This window comes from Pipistrellus kuhlii, unplaced genomic scaffold, assembly GCF_014108245.1.
Source record: "Pipistrellus kuhlii isolate mPipKuh1 unplaced genomic scaffold, mPipKuh1.p scaffold_m20_p_17, whole genome shotgun sequence".
NCBI lineage: Eukaryota > Metazoa > Chordata > Mammalia > Chiroptera > Vespertilionidae > Pipistrellus > Pipistrellus kuhlii.
The window spans coordinates 10640419-10657418 of NW_023425482.1; the positions used below are offsets into that span (position 1 = coordinate 10640419).

The 17000-nt window shown below is 51.6% G+C and overlaps 1 protein-coding gene across 6 annotated transcripts in view; it reads right to left on the reverse strand.

The window, feature by feature from the left end:
* Window positions 1-17000, reverse strand: part of LOC118720734 (c-Maf inducing protein) — a 225235-nt gene that overhangs the window by 62739 nt on the left and 145496 nt on the right. For 5 of the 6 annotated variants that reach the window (XM_036441001.2, XM_045582658.1, XM_045582659.1 and 2 more), the window contains exon 3: window positions 8860-8910. The exons of the other annotated variant lie outside the window; for it this stretch is intronic. In XM_036441001.2, coding sequence (XP_036296894.1) covers window positions 8860-8910 — 51 coding nt within the window. The remainder of the gene's footprint in view (window positions 1-8859; window positions 8911-17000) is intronic. 6 annotated transcript variants of the gene reach the window in all.

A 17000-nucleotide genomic window follows, 5' to 3' on the forward strand; every position in this document is an offset into this window, starting at 1 on the left:
TGTTTCTGGAACCTTTCTACACAAAGGGAAACAGGGTCCTTAATAGTTAAAGAACAGGATTAATTAACATTGACCTAATACTTACATGGCAGGTGATGTCCTAAGTTCTTTACAACTATTAACCCATTTAATCATCACAAGAACATAATGAGCTTGGTCTTACTGTGAACCCCATTTTATTTAAGAGGAAAAGGAGGAACATAATTGGTCCAGGGTCGAGTTACCAGTATTTGTGGTGGAGCTGGGATTTGAACCCAGGCTGTGTGGTCCAGAGCCCTCACCATTAGGCATTACAAAAATTATTCTTTGGGAGCAAACTGGCACTATGTGGTAAGAGCCACCAGAAACTACCCCATCTCTGCCCATTGCTCACTGTTCTGGAAATAAATCTGCCCTAAAAATCTCCCAAAAGCCCTTGCTGGTTCGGTTCAGTGGACAGAGCAACAGCCAACTGATCAATGATTCTCTCTCGTTGATGTTTCTATCTCTCCCTCTTCATTCCTCTCTGAAATCAATATATATATATATATATATATATATATATATATATATATATATACACTTTTTTTTTTAATCTTTCAAAATAAGTAAAAGCTTCGATACAGGGTGGGATAGTCATGTCTGCATTATGTCTAATGAGAAAAATGGGAACAGCCCAAGTGCTCAACAAGGGCGAGTCCATGGAGGCTTGTGCTAAGGTGGACGGAACCTGGAAGGACATCTGAAAGAGTGAAGTCAAGCCTTCGGGTGGGGACTGGCAGGAACAGAGCGGTGTTGCCTTGATGTGGTTGTAAAGATGTTTTCAGGACTGTGTAAAAGGCAGCGGGGGAGCGGGAGACAGACAGAGGAAGGCTGTGGGCAGAGAGGGGCGAGGCCACCACGGAAGTGGTAGAAGGGGCCACCGTCTTCCTTCCAGGCACAGGGACATCCTGGCCACAGCACTGAGCCCAGCCAGGAGCTCACAGGAGGGCCAAGGGAAGTTAGAAGCAGGGCTAGGCCCGGCACACTGAGCCTTGATGCTGGAATCTGGGGACACCAACGACGCGGTGTGTTTGGGCAGATGTGGAAGCAGGGTGGTAAGCTTGACCCTCCCAGGTGGGGGACAGGTGGTTTGACAGTGTGCCACATGCACAATGGGTTAGGGCAATCAGCCCTCATCCAGGAAAAGCAGGGGATCGCCAAGTCAGATGTTAATTCACATAATCCCCAAGATGACATCTGTGAGACTTAGGGAAAAAATATAAAGCCCCCCTGTAATGTCTCCCCAAGCAAAAACACCCAGGCCCTAAACACGCAAATCACAAGAAAGGAAAGGCACCAAGGGGCTGGTCAGGGTATGAGGAACATCTGGTGTGTGCACATGTGGGCGCTCACACACGTATGCAGGTGGGAGCCGTGTTACCAGAGGTTAAGGTCTCAGGTTCTGGAATCAGTTGAACTTGTATTCAGACCCATGTTGTGTCTGGCTGGTGTGGCTCAGTAGCTGAGTCTCAACCCAGGTGGTCACGGATCGATTCCTGGTCAGGGCACAATGCCCGGGTTGTGGGCTAGATCCCCAGTAGGGGGTGAGCAGGAGGCAGCCGATCAATGATTCTTTCTCATCACTGATGTTTCTATCTCTCCATTTCCCTTCCTGTTTCTGAAATCAATAAAAACATATTTAAAAAACAAACAAACCCAAGCTCTGCCATGTAATAGCTGTGTGGCCTTGGGGTGTATGGCTTAACCTCTCAGCTTGTCTTCACACGTGTGAAATGGGGAAATGATTTCAGAAATTTAGTTTGCGTGTATATGGTCCCTCTTTAGGGTTTTGAGGATTCAACAGGGAGGCACCTTCTTGGCACACGAGTGAGCGCCCGTCAAGGCTGGTGATAGCCACCTCTGGCTTGTGCTGAGGGAGGGCTCCTGCAGACTCAGGGCATGTGCCCGGGGACATGTGCTCAGAGGGGCTTGCAGTTGGGTAGAGACAATTGTCTAGAGACCACAATTACATGACTAGAAGGAAAGGCCTTGGCTCAAGAAGGGATAGAGGGATAGGCCCATGAGGAAGGTAGGAGTTGGGGGTGACAGTACCCAGAGGGTCCCACCCTTCCTCCAATAGCTCCCCTCAGGGGAGGACATCAGCCTTTTGCTTTCTTGAATCCTGACACCAGCTGGGGCCCCTCCCCCTGCTGAATGGGAGTGAGGGGTCCAGCCCTCCTGAGGGGGTGGCCCGATGAGAAAGAACCTAGGCTGCCAGGCCCAAGGTCTTCGCCTCTGAGCGCTTGGTTCTTCACCTGCCCACTGGGGATGCTGATGGTTTCTGTGCCTCAGTGGGAGCTCAGGGCATAGGATGGGCTCACCCAGGGCCTGATGTGGGAACTAGATTGTGACATCCCGAGGAGCCAGCTGTCCTTGGCGATGTCCTCTGTCTCCTTAGATTCTTGGTCCCCTCATCTACGAGATGGGCAGCAAAGACGTTGCAGAGCTGTTATAAGACTGAGGTAGCTGACATGCCCGCAGTGCTCAAACCTGGTGAACACCCACAGCTGCCCTGAGCAGGGTCTCCTCAGGGTAGATTCCACCTTCTCAGTTCTTTCAGATGCCACAAGGGTCACAGGAGGGGCTGGGAAGGGGTTGGTCCCACCCACCAATGCCGCATAGGAGACCCACCAATAAGGATTCAACAGGGAGGCACCTTTCAAAATACTTCACAAGTAACAAAGCACCCAATGAGCAAGGTCCTAGTATTATCCCCATTTCACAGAGGAGAAAACCGAGGCCCAAATAAACACACTTCATACCCGATGCACTCTTAAAACAGTCGCGCGTGCGCACGCACTCGCACACACCTCACATTCTTTCACTCTCCTACTGGGTACAGAGGAAGGATGAGCTGGATTGGGGAGAGGGGACCACACCGGAGGCTGTGCTGCCCCAGGGACTTGGGAAACCCTGCTGGGGAGGAAGAGGCAGTGTGGCCCAGGCAGATGGCCAGGAGGGATGCAAACCTGGCTGGGGTTTTCCCAGAACCAAGGGCATTCCTCTGCCGGCAGCCTTGGGCCAGCCTTGTCTCACACAGTCTGCTCCTCTGCCCCCAGCACCCAGCCTCCGCCCCTGGGACTGTTCTCTGTGACCCAGCTCCCCCAGGGGATGAGATCTGTTTAGCTTTCATGACTTCTGGGCAATGGCTGAAGAAGCCCTTGACCAGGACAAGGCTGTTTTTCAGAACTGGAGGCACCAGAGGTGCTGAGGAGGCAGGCCATCAAAGCAGGTGCATCTTGCTATTTAGGGTTCCTCCATGGGCCTGGTACTGTCTCCTCCCAGCTGGTAGTCTGGTGGCCTCAAATCTTAGACAAAGAATTTGTCTTCCCACAGCTTTGTACACACACATCCAGCTCTCACAGCCTTGCACTCACTCTTGGTCTCATCACACAAACCAGGCTGTTCCCTCACGGTCTTTATACATGGATAGGCCTGCCCTTCATGGCCTTGCACACAGACAACCTGTCCCCTCATGGCCCTGTGTACATACAGAAATGCCTGCCCTTCATGGCCTTGTATACAGACAGGCCTGTCCCCTCGTGGCCCTGTGTACATACAGACATGCCTGCCCTCATGGCCTTGTATACAGACAGGCCTGTCCCCTCGTGGCCCTGTGTACATATAGACAGGCCTGCCTCTCATGGCCTTGTTCACAGACAGGCCTGTCCCCTCATGGCCCTGTGTACATATAGACAGGCCTGCCTCTCATGGCCTTGTTCAGACAGGCCTGTCCCCTCACAGCCCTGTGTATACATCGGCCTGTCCGCTTATGGCCTTGCACACAGATAGGCCTGTCTCCACAGGACCTGGCCTCCAAGGTACAGCTCTGAGTCAGAAATAAGGCCTCATTAACGCTGTACAACTGTTTATGCTTCCATACCCTCAGGAATTGGCCTCAGGGGCTAAACCACCCAAACTAAACAGGGCTGGCCTCCCCAAGGAACTTCAGGACACAGTGCCCTGCTCCACTGCATGCTGGGAGGGCTGGAGCTGCCATCACGCTGCCCAGAGTAACCTCATCCCACCCTCCTTCCTTGCACCAGAGATGGTGGTTACCCTGCAGAGCTCTGAGGTGGGAGGGTGGAAAGCTAAGAGGAAGAAAAGAACTGCTCAGAAGGGAGAGGGGTGCATAGATAAGGGGGTTCTGGGAACTGGGACATTGTGGGTCATATACCACTTCCTCTTCAGGCTGGCCTTGGGCAAGTGACACAAATGTCCTCACACTGAGACAAGATGATGCTCAAAGCATAGTGCCCCAAGCTGAGAAAACGCCCCGAATGGCCTGTGACTGTAGGTGAAGATAGGTGATGGCAGGTGAACATACTGGAATTCAGAGCTGCAGCCATTAAGACAGAAGGGTTTACCAGTACAGGGCAAGAATATTATATGGCTACTAGGGGCCTGGTGCACAAAATTCATGCACTGGGGGTGGGGGTCCCTCAGCCCAACCTGCCCCCTCTCGCATACTGGGAGCCCTCAGGGGATGTCCTACTAATGGCTTAGGCCCACTCCCCCCGGCTTCCCTTTGTGGGAGGCAACCAGGCTGATCAGGGGAAGGCACCAGCCCCATCACCCTGCTGCTGCAGCCACTGCCAGTCCCCAAGGTATTTTCATCAATACGGACTCTAGACCCTTCACCAGGAAAAAATGACAACTTTCTTTAGGCATTTACAAAATGCATCTTTCATAGGATATGAATTTCTTTATTATTATTTTTAATCCTCACCTGAGAAGAATGTGGAAGAGAAAGGGAAAAACAGAAAGAAACATCAAAGTGAGAGGAACACTTTGATTGGTTGCCTCCTGCATGAGCCCTAATCTGGGCCCTGGCCAGGGAGGACACTGCAACTTAGGTACATGCCTTTGATCAGAACGGAACCCAGATCAGAACAGAACCCAGATCCTGCTGTTGGCAGGCTGAGGCATTATCCACTGAGTCAAACCGGCTAGGGCAGGATATGACATTTCTTAGCCCTCCAGCAGCAGACCTTCGTTTTTTTCTCCAAAAGTGTGGTGGAAAAACCCTAGATCATCTTTTTGGATTTCTATTACCCAAGTTATTAAGAATATTACCAGTGGCATACCAGGAAGCTTAGCCAATGTGCAGTCAGAAAAGGTGTTTCCTCTATAGTTCACACCAATCTTGGGCTGGGCCCTGCCCAGGCCTAAAGCCTCTGGCCAAAGCTTTAGGTCTGGGCAGGGGCCCTCCAGCTCTCACTGATCACAGGCTCTGCCCCAGCCCAGGCCTGCCCAGGCCAAAAGCCTCTTCGGCAGGAGCAGACCCCCAGCTCCCTGCTATCAGAGCGGACCCCCCGCTCCCTGAGATCAGGAATGGACCCCCATCTCCCTGCGATTGATCGCAGGTGGTCCACTCCTGCCCAGGCCTTACCTCACAGTGACCTGGGTGCCAGGATGTTTCTGGATGCCACCTTTTCGGGGTTAATTTGCATAGTCACTCTGATTATCGATAGCTATGGGTGTAGTGAAGGTACGGTCAATTTATATGTTTGTCTATTATTAGGTAAGATTTTCTTTATTCCCAACACAGTGTGAGGTAGATGCCACAGAAGTGTTTCTCAACCTTTTTGTGTTATTGTCCCCTTAATGAGCCCTTTTGGACATTCCCACACTCTATATGCCCTCCTGCCTTTGAAATTAAATACGAAAAAATAAGATTTTGTTGAACAGAGCTGAACTTTGGAGGGCCCCATGCTACTGTAGTAACTTAAGGTTTTAAAGCCCCAAACAACCAGTTCTGGCTTCCTTGGGGGCAATGCCACCCCTTGTTGACAATGCCCTAGAGATACCAGTACTTCTTGATAAAAAAAACTTACCAATGGGAACACAGTAGTTAAGAAGTAACATTCTTTACACATGGAAGAATATATGCTCTATGTGAACTGCAGCTACAACATGCAAATGCATATTGGTGTAGGGAGAAAAAAAACAAAACAAAATTTTGGGAAATTTAAAAACTCAAGCTGAAGTTGCAGGATTTCTAAAGTCCTTAATTTTGATGTTCTATTGATTTTACTTTTTAAAGATATAGAAAAGGAAGAACAAAAAAAAACCAACCCAAAAATGGTTGATTGTGAAAACGAAGGAGAGAGTGGCTGCATGCAGAGAAGTAGGTCACATCCTAAGTGGCTGCAGAGTCCAAAGCTCAGACTCAGCCCCGCTGGGTAAGCAGAAGGCTGGACAGACCGACAGATCTGCACTGAAATCTGCTGTGTGACTATGGGCAGATCACTACACCTCTCTGAGCCTTGGATCCTTCATTTGCTGAATGACAGCAGCACCCAGAAAAGCACCCAGCCATGCTTGGCACATTGTAGGAACTCAGTAACTGCATCTGAATTAATGAATACTTGCTAGAATCTATGCAGACCACAAGGCAAGTATGCTACAGAACCTGGATTTGAACCCAGGTCTCCAAGTTCATTTGGCTAGCCAGCAGTGCCTCCAAAACACCTGTTTCTTTGCCATTTTAAAAGGAAGGAGAACTTGCCTCTTCCAATCTCACCAAAACTGGTGGCAAAGAGCCACAGGGATAAAATCAAGTTGTTGACACTGAGAGACACTGCCACCTGGTGGCAGCATACCTAAAGTAGTGAAGGGAGGGGAGATGGGGGGAGCAGGGGCAACTGTCAGAGGGAACAACCAGTATCTTACGCATGCTCAAGACACACTCAGACACTTACACAGTGAGAACTGAAGTCATTATCTACCACCACCTGCCAGGAAGGGCCACATTGCCAGATGCTTGCTGGTTCCCTGACACTTTGACTTGGGTTTCCTGGATACTTACTTCTTTTTATTTAAAAAAAAAAAAATAATTTAACTGATAAAATTTAACAACCATAAACAAACCAAGCACCATTAATTGAGAGCAGAACTTCATGGGCACTGCTAGAAGCCTGTACTCATTTAATCAATTATCTGAACCTCACATGTCATCCTTGACGGCTGAATGTGTCCATTTCAAGCTGCCACTTTCAGATCATCTTTCTAGCCAGTCAGTCTCCTGAAATCTGGCTTTCTATGCCCACCACCTCATTCATCTCTTGTAGCTGCATAACATTCGCAAATTTCACAAGCTCTGCCCTTTAGATGTTGACATAAGTCACTGCTGAAAAATATTCTGAGCAGGGCAGGGCAGAAAGCAGAGCTCTGTGAAATACACTAAAGACAGCCGCTCCCTCAACATTGATCTTGGCCACCTTTTCAATGAGGTGTTTTCCCAGCCTGTCAGGTAGGCTGGCTGTCTCTAAGTACGCTGTGCCCTGTCCTGAGCTAACAGAAAGCAAGGCAACCACTCAGTGAGGACTTACATGGAAAACACGCAGAGAATTAAAGAAGGGGAGACTGGCCGTTAAATGGCTTCCTCCTTCAGGGAACCCCCCAATCCCAACCCCCATCTTCCCTCCCTCTCACCTGTTCTGGCAATTAACTCCTAAGCTCCCCCCCACACACACACACACACACCCGCCGCCCCAGCATGCCCTGCCTGTCCTGGGACTGTGCGAAGGGCCAGGTCTTAGGGACACTCTCCCTGGGAAGTCGAGCTCTCAGCAGTACCTGTTGACTCTGTGAGCAGGCATGTACCACCTTTCCTTTTCAGCTACCACTCAGGTGCTTTCCACCTACATTCAGGCGCCTACAGGTACGGGAAAATGTGGGCTTGAGCCCTGCCTCACGGCCCCTAACTATGGGAGCTGGGCTCCGGCCTAGCCTCACCTTTCCCATACATGAAATGGAAGCAGTGATAGTAACTAGCCATATAAGGCTGAGGCAAGGGTGAAATGGACAGGATGGGCTTAGCTGCGAGTTCCTAGCACACAGTTGGTGCTCAATAAAATGCCAGTCCTTTCCCTAAGCAGCCCCAACGTGGAGATATGCTCAGCCTCTGAGGCTGCCCTATAGGCAACCAAGCGAGAGGACCTGCAGCTGTCCGGGGAACCGAGAGGAGGGGCCCTCTTTGGGACCAGGAATGTAATTTTCCGGGGTTGTATTTCCGTCCTCAGCCTCGCTGTGACGACAGCCCCTCAGAAGCACGAGAGGAATTCTGAGTGTTCGTTCCCTTGGTCATTCCAAGATGGCATATGGCCTTCAACCCTGCACCAGGCCAGCCACTCACCCTGTGGCTCTCCAGCTTACAGTACAACTGAAGCTCAGGGCATGCACCGGCCATTCCAGCCATTCCCTGCTGCCTCCGCCCTTGTGGCCATCACAGCTTGTTCTAAACTGAAAGATCAGAAGACGGGAGGGCCAGGGAGGCAGGGCACGAGGGGAAGCTGCCTGAGCCAATGCAGAACGGCAGGGCGGCAGGGCATGGACTCCCCAGAGCTTTGGGAGGACCTTCTTTGGCCGTTCAGGTCCCTGGGTCTTGAAAATGACCAGGAGAGGAGGAATTTCACTTATGTGCTGGAAGGTTCTGGGCTACTCTATGCAGAGACTGAACTGGGAAATCAGGCCAAAGAACCAGGCAACGGAAGTGAAGAATTCCTTATGGAAACGCAATTGGGCTTTTGAACCTCTGATAAATTTCACTTTGGTGCCACTTTTGGAAGTTCCTTTCAAGACAGAATCTTGAGGCCGGAAGTCCTGCCTTCCCCGGCCCTGTTCTGAGAACATCCCTTTGTAAGGCAATGAGCAAAGCCCAGGGCCCATGGGGCAGGGCTGGTACTCCTGTGCTGCAGGGGGAAAGGCATCAGAAGGCAGAGGGGCGGAGGAGAGCAGAGATCTCCGCCTTCATGCCTCTGGGTACAGACCAACATTGAGCCATGCCCAGAATAGAGGCGGCCGCCCCAAATGAGCAGCTGTGCCAGGACTTACCTTCCACTGCAGAGAATGGAACCACTGGTCCCGCAGGTAGCTGTTGGCAGCCTGCAACGATAAGAACAGGACAGCAAGGTCCGGTCACACACTTGTAGCATTTCAGAGCGTTTTTCAGGCCAGCACACAAGCCCAGCCTGTCTGTCCAACATGGTCTGCCCTGTGGTCCTAACAACCAAGCTGAACCCTTTGGGTACAAAACCACAATAGAAGTGATAAGCGGGTGACTTTTCTGAAATAAGACCTCACTGCCATTGTATGCTATTTTACTGGGTAGGAGTGACCTCAGACACTGGTGGCCGGGAGAGCTTTAACTGCACGTGTATCCTGACTTATTTAGGATCACGGGAGGGGCCCAGATGAAGGGGAAAGCACCATGGTGGTGGGATGATGATGGTGGGAGCTGTCTGGGTACCTCCTTTGTATCAAGCACTGCTCAGGCACCTGGAGATTATTATCCACATATTTCATCCTCAGCCTGCTCAACAGTTCTGCAAGGTGAGTGACACATGCCCATTTCACAGAGGGAAAACTGAGACCCTAAGATCTTACATCAGCTAAATATTATACATTCAAACCCAAGCAGCCTGTCTTCCAAGCCTGTGGGCTGAACCACTGTACCTCCTGCCAACTGTAGAAAGTCACAGGAGAAAGCAGCCAGCCAGCTTTGAACTCGGGCAGACCTGAGTTAGAAATCTCTGTGTGGAAAGCAAAACCTTCTTTTATCCACACCACTCTAGTCCAGAGACCCTAGGCAGCTCAGCCTCAATTTTCTCATCTGTAAAGACCCACAGACCCACAGAAATGTCAGGAAGACTGGGACCAATTCTTATAAAGCATCTAGAAGCATGCTGGGCACACAGCAGGTGGTCAAACAGAAATGCAGCCACTGTTGTTATTATCATCACCATCACAGACTCTTCTCAAATTAAATGCTGCCTGAAGATGGCCCTGTGAACTCTAGGATGTATTGTTGCTGCTCTCCAACCCAGTTCTAGCAGGTTTGCTGATGGTGAAAGCAGCATTTGTGGCATAGTTAACGCACTCCAGACCCAGACTAAGCCTTATGTGTGGACTAGCTTATTCAGTCCTTGCAAGTCTATCCTGAGAAACTGGTACTGTCAGTAGCTCATTCCTATGGTACAGATGAGGAGACTGAGGCTCACAGGCAGCCAGTGTGGGGCCAGGACTAGTAGGCCGGTGGTTGGATTCATGCTGTGGATCACGGTACTATGGCAGCCCAAGTTCTCCACTGACACCCCCAAAGGCAGAAAGGCAGCATCCAATCCCACAAGACCCCACAGCTCTGCACCAAGTGACCCTGACCCTGATGGTTAAGGGACTCTCGCAAAGGTCAGGGCCTCCCTCTAAAAGTCCACCTTTTGCCCGTACAGCATGTACAACTTTGGGTCTCTGTCAAGGAGTTCCAGGTCTCCCCACCTCCTCACCCTAATCACCATGGAAACATCAGCTCTCTGTCAGGGCAGAATTTGGGGAAATCTCTGGGCTTGAGTAAATGAACCAGTTTATTTATTCAAGCAATGGGGAATCAGGCTCAGAGACTCATTCATACCGCACCTGGAGGTAAGGTGAGCTGAATCTGCCCTGCATGGGAAGCAGACTGGGGCTCACTTGTGTGATGCAGGGACTTCTGCAGTAACTGAGTCTCCAACAGAGACTGGGTCAAGTCTGGGATCTACAATGGTCTATTGGTGTGACTGGAGCAAGTCCCCTGATGACATAGAGGCTGTGACAAAGGCTGATGGTGAAAGCAGAGTCTGCTGCAAGGAACAGCAGTATCCCGAAAGATCCGTGCTGGGTCACCTCCTGTCAGTGCTGACCTAGCTCTGTGCTCTCATGACAACTCTTGTTCATTAGGATGATAGAATACATCCCATGCTCGGGGACAGAGGCGCCAAGATCCCGCGCATGAGAAAATCTTTGTAAAACACTTACTTAGTGCAGTGCCCAGCCTGTGCAAACACACTACAGAGAGCAGCGATCAGTATCAGTGACAGCTGTGGCCAGTGATGTGCTGATAAATGTGTAACAACAGGCTCCCCGGGATAAAAAACACAACACACTACAGTGATCACAGCTTCTGCCGACTTCCATGCTGTGAGTGATGCCACCGTGGCTGATTCTGTCCCAGACCAGAACTGGAAAGAGGCACACGATGGGCTCTCAGGAGCCGGTATCAGATGGTACGAGTGGCTCTAGCATGCTCCCGGTCCAGTCATTTCTCTGCTTTTTAACAGTGGCCAGAGAAGGGAGCAGAGAAGGTGAGGAAGGCCAAATAAAGAATCCTCCAAAGACTGTCTGCATCCTAATCCCCTATGAATATGACATCTTAGGGGGCCAAGGAGCTTTGCGAATGTGATTTAGTTAATCTTGAGATGGGGAGGACATTCTGGATTATCTGAGTGAGCCATGAGGGTCCTTATGAGAGGGAGGCAAAAGGTCAGATAGTCACAGATGGAAGGAGAGGCTGGAGTGATGTGGCCACGAACCAAGGGATGTGGGTGGCTGCTAGAAGCTGGAAACGGCAAAGGAACGGATTCTCCTCTAGAGCTTCCAGAAGAACCAGCCCTGACAACACCTTGATGTTAGCCCACTGGGACACATGTTAAACTTCTGGCCTCCAGAACTGCGAACAATAAATTTGTGTTGCTTTTATCTACTAAATTTGAGGTCATCTGTCACAGCAGCAGCAGGAAATGAACCTGGGAGGTATGATCAAATTAGTTTAGTGTTGATGTGGGTCATTCCATTGCTTCTGAGGGTCCACAGAAGGCCAGGGCAATGCCCAGAAGGTGTCACTGGCTGGACTAAATGACCAAGTGAAGACAAAAAGAGAGAATTGGAGAGGAAGATGGAGAAGAAGGAGAAGGAAAGGGACCCTCGTCCCTCCCTCTTCTGTGCCACTGGCCCCACCATCTAGCACCTGCAACTGCCTGCACTGTGCTCGTTTGTTACACTGTTAGTGTGCAACCAACCCTGATGGTACCTGGTACTGCTAATCAGTGCTAGGAATTTGGGAGCTCACAGTCCACTCATCAGTCATTCATTCAGCAGGTCTCGCTTGGTCACCTGATAGCCAGATGGTGTGTGCTCTACCAGTCAAGCTCTCAGCTGACCCACCGTGGACAGGCAGCATGAGTGAGAAATAATTCTTTGCCGTCTTAAGCCACTTAGAATTTGGGGCTGCTTGTCCCTGTAGCATAACCTGGCTTGTTTTGTTTTGTTGTATGGCTTTCACACAGAGTGTACATCCCACCAACACTCCGCCTTCACCCCTCCCTCACTGCCTACTGAATTATTTACACTTCAGGTCCCACCTGAAATGCCATTCTCCAGAATACCTGTCTTCATGGTGACTTGACCCTCCCCATCCTTGACCCATCGGGTGAAAGCACCTCATCTAACATATCACACTATCTTGAGGTTGCTTGTTTCGTTCTTCTTCCTCTCCAGACTGTGGGTTCTGTGAGGTCAAGGACCATGTCTGATTTATTCACAAAACCCAGAGAAATCTTTGTTAAATGAAAGAATGGTTAGATAGATACATGGGTGGGTGGATGACTGGATGGATAAATAAATGGATGGGTGGGTGGATGGATGAATGAATGGATAAATCATCGTTATACCTATTCTGCTTATTTAAAAAATGTCACATGTAATATAATTTCAAACAAACTATTCATTCTTGATATCCCAAGCCAAATTTGACTAAGGCTCTAGAAATAATCATGGCAGCCCTTTCTCTGCACACCTACTGTGCATCAGGTACAGTGCTAAGTATTTCCCATGTAGTATTGATAATCCTCATGACATCCAGGGTCCAGTTCAGACAATTTAGATGCCCAGAGAGGTGATTCCTGCTGCCCAAGGTTACACAGGTAGAGCACATAGAGCTGGGCTGGGACTCAGGTCTGTCTGACCCGATAGCCCACTCTCTCTACTGTTCACCCCAACATGAGAGAGAGTGCCGCACCTCAGCTCCATTGGGCTCCAGGAACTGGGCTAGGAAATCTGAATCCATTACGCTGATGACGAGGGAGGAAGAAGGATTTGGCACCTGTTCCAATCAACAGGAGGCCCCGCCTGGCAAACAAGAGGGTGGGCACATAACTTTCCTCCAGACGTAGCAAGGGGTGCAGCCACTGCATCCTCACGCTACTTCCTCTTTCTCCGAAGGAGTCAGAGGTTGCAACAAGGGTGGGCTGTGAACTGCTTCTTCCTTCGGGCTGTCTGGTTTTAAAGAGACAGAAGCTGCTGGGGGACATCCAGAAGGGCTGTGCCGGTATCTCGGAGGGTCTGCCAAGACAGGGAGAGAGGACGGGGCTGTGCCTGGCCTGGAGGAGAGGTGTGTTTCTGCACAGAGTCCCAACACTGCAGTGTGGGCGGGTGGGCTGGGACGACCCAGACCTCCGGGACCCAAGTCTCCACTCAGAGTCCTGAGGGTCACTCAGGGGAGACCGACTTAAGCATGGGAAAGAGGTTCTAGGAGAGGCAGGCCTGCGCAGACCAGTGCCAACTGCTCCTAGTGATAAATCTTTCGAATACTGAAAGGGCCCCGTTCCAGGCAAATTCTGCTTAATTTCCTCTTCGAAAGTTGCCAAGTTCCCTCTCATTGTTGTATTGTCTCAAGAGGTGAGAAAAACAGCCAAGGGTGCACGGGGTAGCTGTTGCCAAGTCCTCCTTCCCCGGCCCAACTTCTTAGGGAAAAAACAGCACGTGATCGCCAGGCCGGAAAGGTCTTTCTCTCCAGCTTCCAGTAAGGAGGGAACCGCCCTGCCCCTGCCCCTGCCCCTGCCCCTGCTGCCAGTGTTTGGGGTAAACAGTTGCCCGGCCTCCTAGGGACTTTCCGGAAAGTCTGGGCGAGGAGTGGGTGTCGGAAGCCCTTCGGGAAGGAAGCAGACGCTCTCGGGGAAGAAGGTTCTCTTTGGTCTTGGCGGCCCGCAACCTTGCTTTCAGAGCACTGGGCCCTGGCCACTTCTCACGGAAACCCAACTGCGAGGCAGAAATCCCCAAAGATGGTCTGCCCCGCACAGCTCTAATGCCAGCCACCACCACCCCGCCCCGAGGGGGGGCGCACCCCACGGGCACTGTCACAGCACCGGTTATGTGCTTAAGCAGCTCCTCCTCACAGCGGAAAGCAGCAGAAAGGGCACCAGGAGAGAAGATAAACAGGTGCCTTCTGCACCGGGGATCCTAATGACATGACATTAGGGAGCTCACGCTGAAAATCAGAGCATCCAGGAGCACACCGACTGGACCCAGGCTGGGAGGCTGGCGCCTTTGTGTGGGACTCAGCCTGCTGGCAGACGGCGTGGCATCTCCAAGCTGGGGAGGAGGCGCATTTGCCCAAGAGCGTCTCTTAACCTTCCCTGAACTCAGATAGGTCAGCTCCCCGAGGTCCGAGGGAGACATGGAGAAAAGCATCAGAGAGACAGACAGGAAAAACGGGCACGCATGGATATGAAGAGCCTGATAAAGGGGAGCAGAGGTGGGGGGGGAGGGGGGAAGGAAAGGGGGATAAAAGCCAGGTAGGCGAGGGTAGGGACCCTGTGAGCCCCTGACATCGCCGCTATGCAGAGCTGTTGTACCACATGTAGCAGGAGGGACCCTCGGGGTTACAGGGGTGCTGTGACCTTGCAGACCCGCCTGCATGCTGAGGCTAGTCTCCCCAGGAGCGACCCGGAGCATGGAGCATGAGCCCAAAGGAAAAGTCTTCGAGCCAGCCTGCCACCAAAACTGTGGGTGGCGATGGCAACGTTCCTGATCTGCCCTGTCCAATACAGTGGCCACTGACTCCATGTGGTTATTGAGCATTCACAATGTATCTAGTGGATCAAGGAGCTGCATTCTTAACTTGATTTAATTAAGTTTAAATGCAGAGGCTCCTGTGTGGTGAGTGGCATCTGAAGGGACAGCGCTGCTCAAGGCATTGTCATCCTCTGATGACCCGAGCACCCCCATGAGGCTCTCCAGGCCAGCCTTGCCCTGAGCACCCCTGGCTGCTTCTGGCATCCCTTCCACCTGAAGCAGGGAAGACTGCTCTGTCACACCATGGCTCTGGGCCCTGTCATTTAAATGGACCCACTGATAGCCACAACGCAGGTGAGGAGGGCTTGGCCTGTACCTTGGGCCCACCACCCTGGGGCTCCAGGGCCTCCCAGGCTCCCAGCCTCCCCATAACCATTTGGACTCCTCCACCTGAAGCCTATCTTCAAGATGACTCAGAACCCGTTTATATAACATGACGGCCACACACCACCCATGAATCTCGGGAGAGAAGGCAGGAGGGTGGCAATAAAAAGGAAGCAAGGTAGCATGGAAATGACAGCGAGAGAGACCAAGGCAGGCAACGGCGAGGTGCACCCACCTGGGCTCCCCTGGGTGGCGGGGTGGAGGCTGTGTCTGCTTCCCCGTCCTAGCCGAGTCCAGCTCTGGATCCCAGGAGCTGCTGGCCGCCTCCTCCTCCTCCCTCTGCTCTCCTGCTCTAGCCTCTGGCCACTGGGCTGCACGGACTGTACTGTCCACCACAGCAGGGGGCAGTGAGCAGGGGCAGTGAGCAGCCACAGGCCCGCCCGTCTGTCAGCACAGTGGGAGAGCTCTGCATGAGGCCACTGCCGGGTGCAGCCTCAGCCAGGCAAGTCATTACAGCCGGCCTGCAGCCACGACCTCAGTTAAAGGGATATTCCAGGCATTGCACAGTGACCCACACCCCTCCAGACCTCACTGCCCTTCTATGCCCAGGGCAAGTGACACTCAGGGTACTTCCTTGGGAGAGGGGGGTATGTTGCCCCTTCCAGCTCCAGAAGCAATGATGCCCCTGTTGCTCCTACTGACACAGAGACCACTACACCAGGGCACTGGGTCAGGGCCTCCTTTCTCTAGCTAGACTATTTATAGGTTTTCCCCTCTCCAGCCTCCCTCTTACACTCACATATCAGCCCCCTCTGCCATGCAACAGGACTGATCCCTCTATTGGCCCCTTACTCCTTAGGGGCTTTCAATGGCTCCCTATTGTCCCCAGATTATAGCCACAGCTTCTTCATTCAGTTAGTAAGACTTATATGATCTGGCTGTGACCAAACAGCTGTAGACACATACATAGGGCTCTGAACCCTACTCTTCCCCTCTCTTACAAGGCAGCTAGTACCCCCTTGCCCTAAATTCATTCTTTGCTGAATTCCCTCTGCCCAGCACATGTGCCCCCCACCCTGGCACAGTCCTACTCATCCCTCAGTGGCCAGCTCTAATGTCACCATCCAGGAAGTTTTCTCTGGAACCCAAGGCTGAGTCACTCCCTACTCTGGGATCCTAGCCCTCCGGGAAGTGCCTCTATTTTAGCAGTTATATCTACAGCCATTTGTTTATGGATCGATCTCCCCAGAGGGCCTCAGAGTTCTTCAAGGATGGGGCCAAGAGGCTTACTGGCCTTCCTCTCCCTCCCCTCGCACGGGGGCCGGCCAGCTCAGCGCTCTGATTCAAACGGGATTCCCAGCACCCATCTCCTCCCAGCTCTCCACGGAACCTGCTGTGGCCTCCCTCCTCTGCCACCGCTGCTCCTCCCAGCCAAGGGGGCTGGAACTGACCCCCTTTCCTAGACTCTGCAGAAAGGCAAGCATGGCTTTGGTGTCCGCAAAGAGATAATAGTAAAGGACAGAATTTTTCTAAGGATGTCCAACTGTTCACTCATCTGTTGAGTTCAGCATTCCTCAGGGGCCTAACTGCATGGTGCCTTTTGGCTCCACTACTGCTTCACAACCTAGTGGTCACTCATGAATCGGGTTTTAGGGAGCATCTCTTTAGGCTCAGAGCTGGTCTCATTGGAGGGACAGAGTTGGAAAGAAAAGGCCCCTAAAAGAAAGGCCGAGGCAGACTGTTCTCCCAAAGAAGAGAGAGTGCCCTCTTTATAAATGAGGGGCGGCTGACTTGAAAACTGGGTATAGCTCTCTTTGAAATTATATAGAACACATCACATGTATGTCACATGCATGTACAGCAGCAGCCATGTTATCTTTTTTTTTGCCATAAGTTCCTTTTTGGTAACTCACCTCCCAGTCCACGAGTTTCAGTAGGGCTTTCAGAGTACACAGCTGCCTGTGGTCAAGGGTGGGTGTGTAATCCAG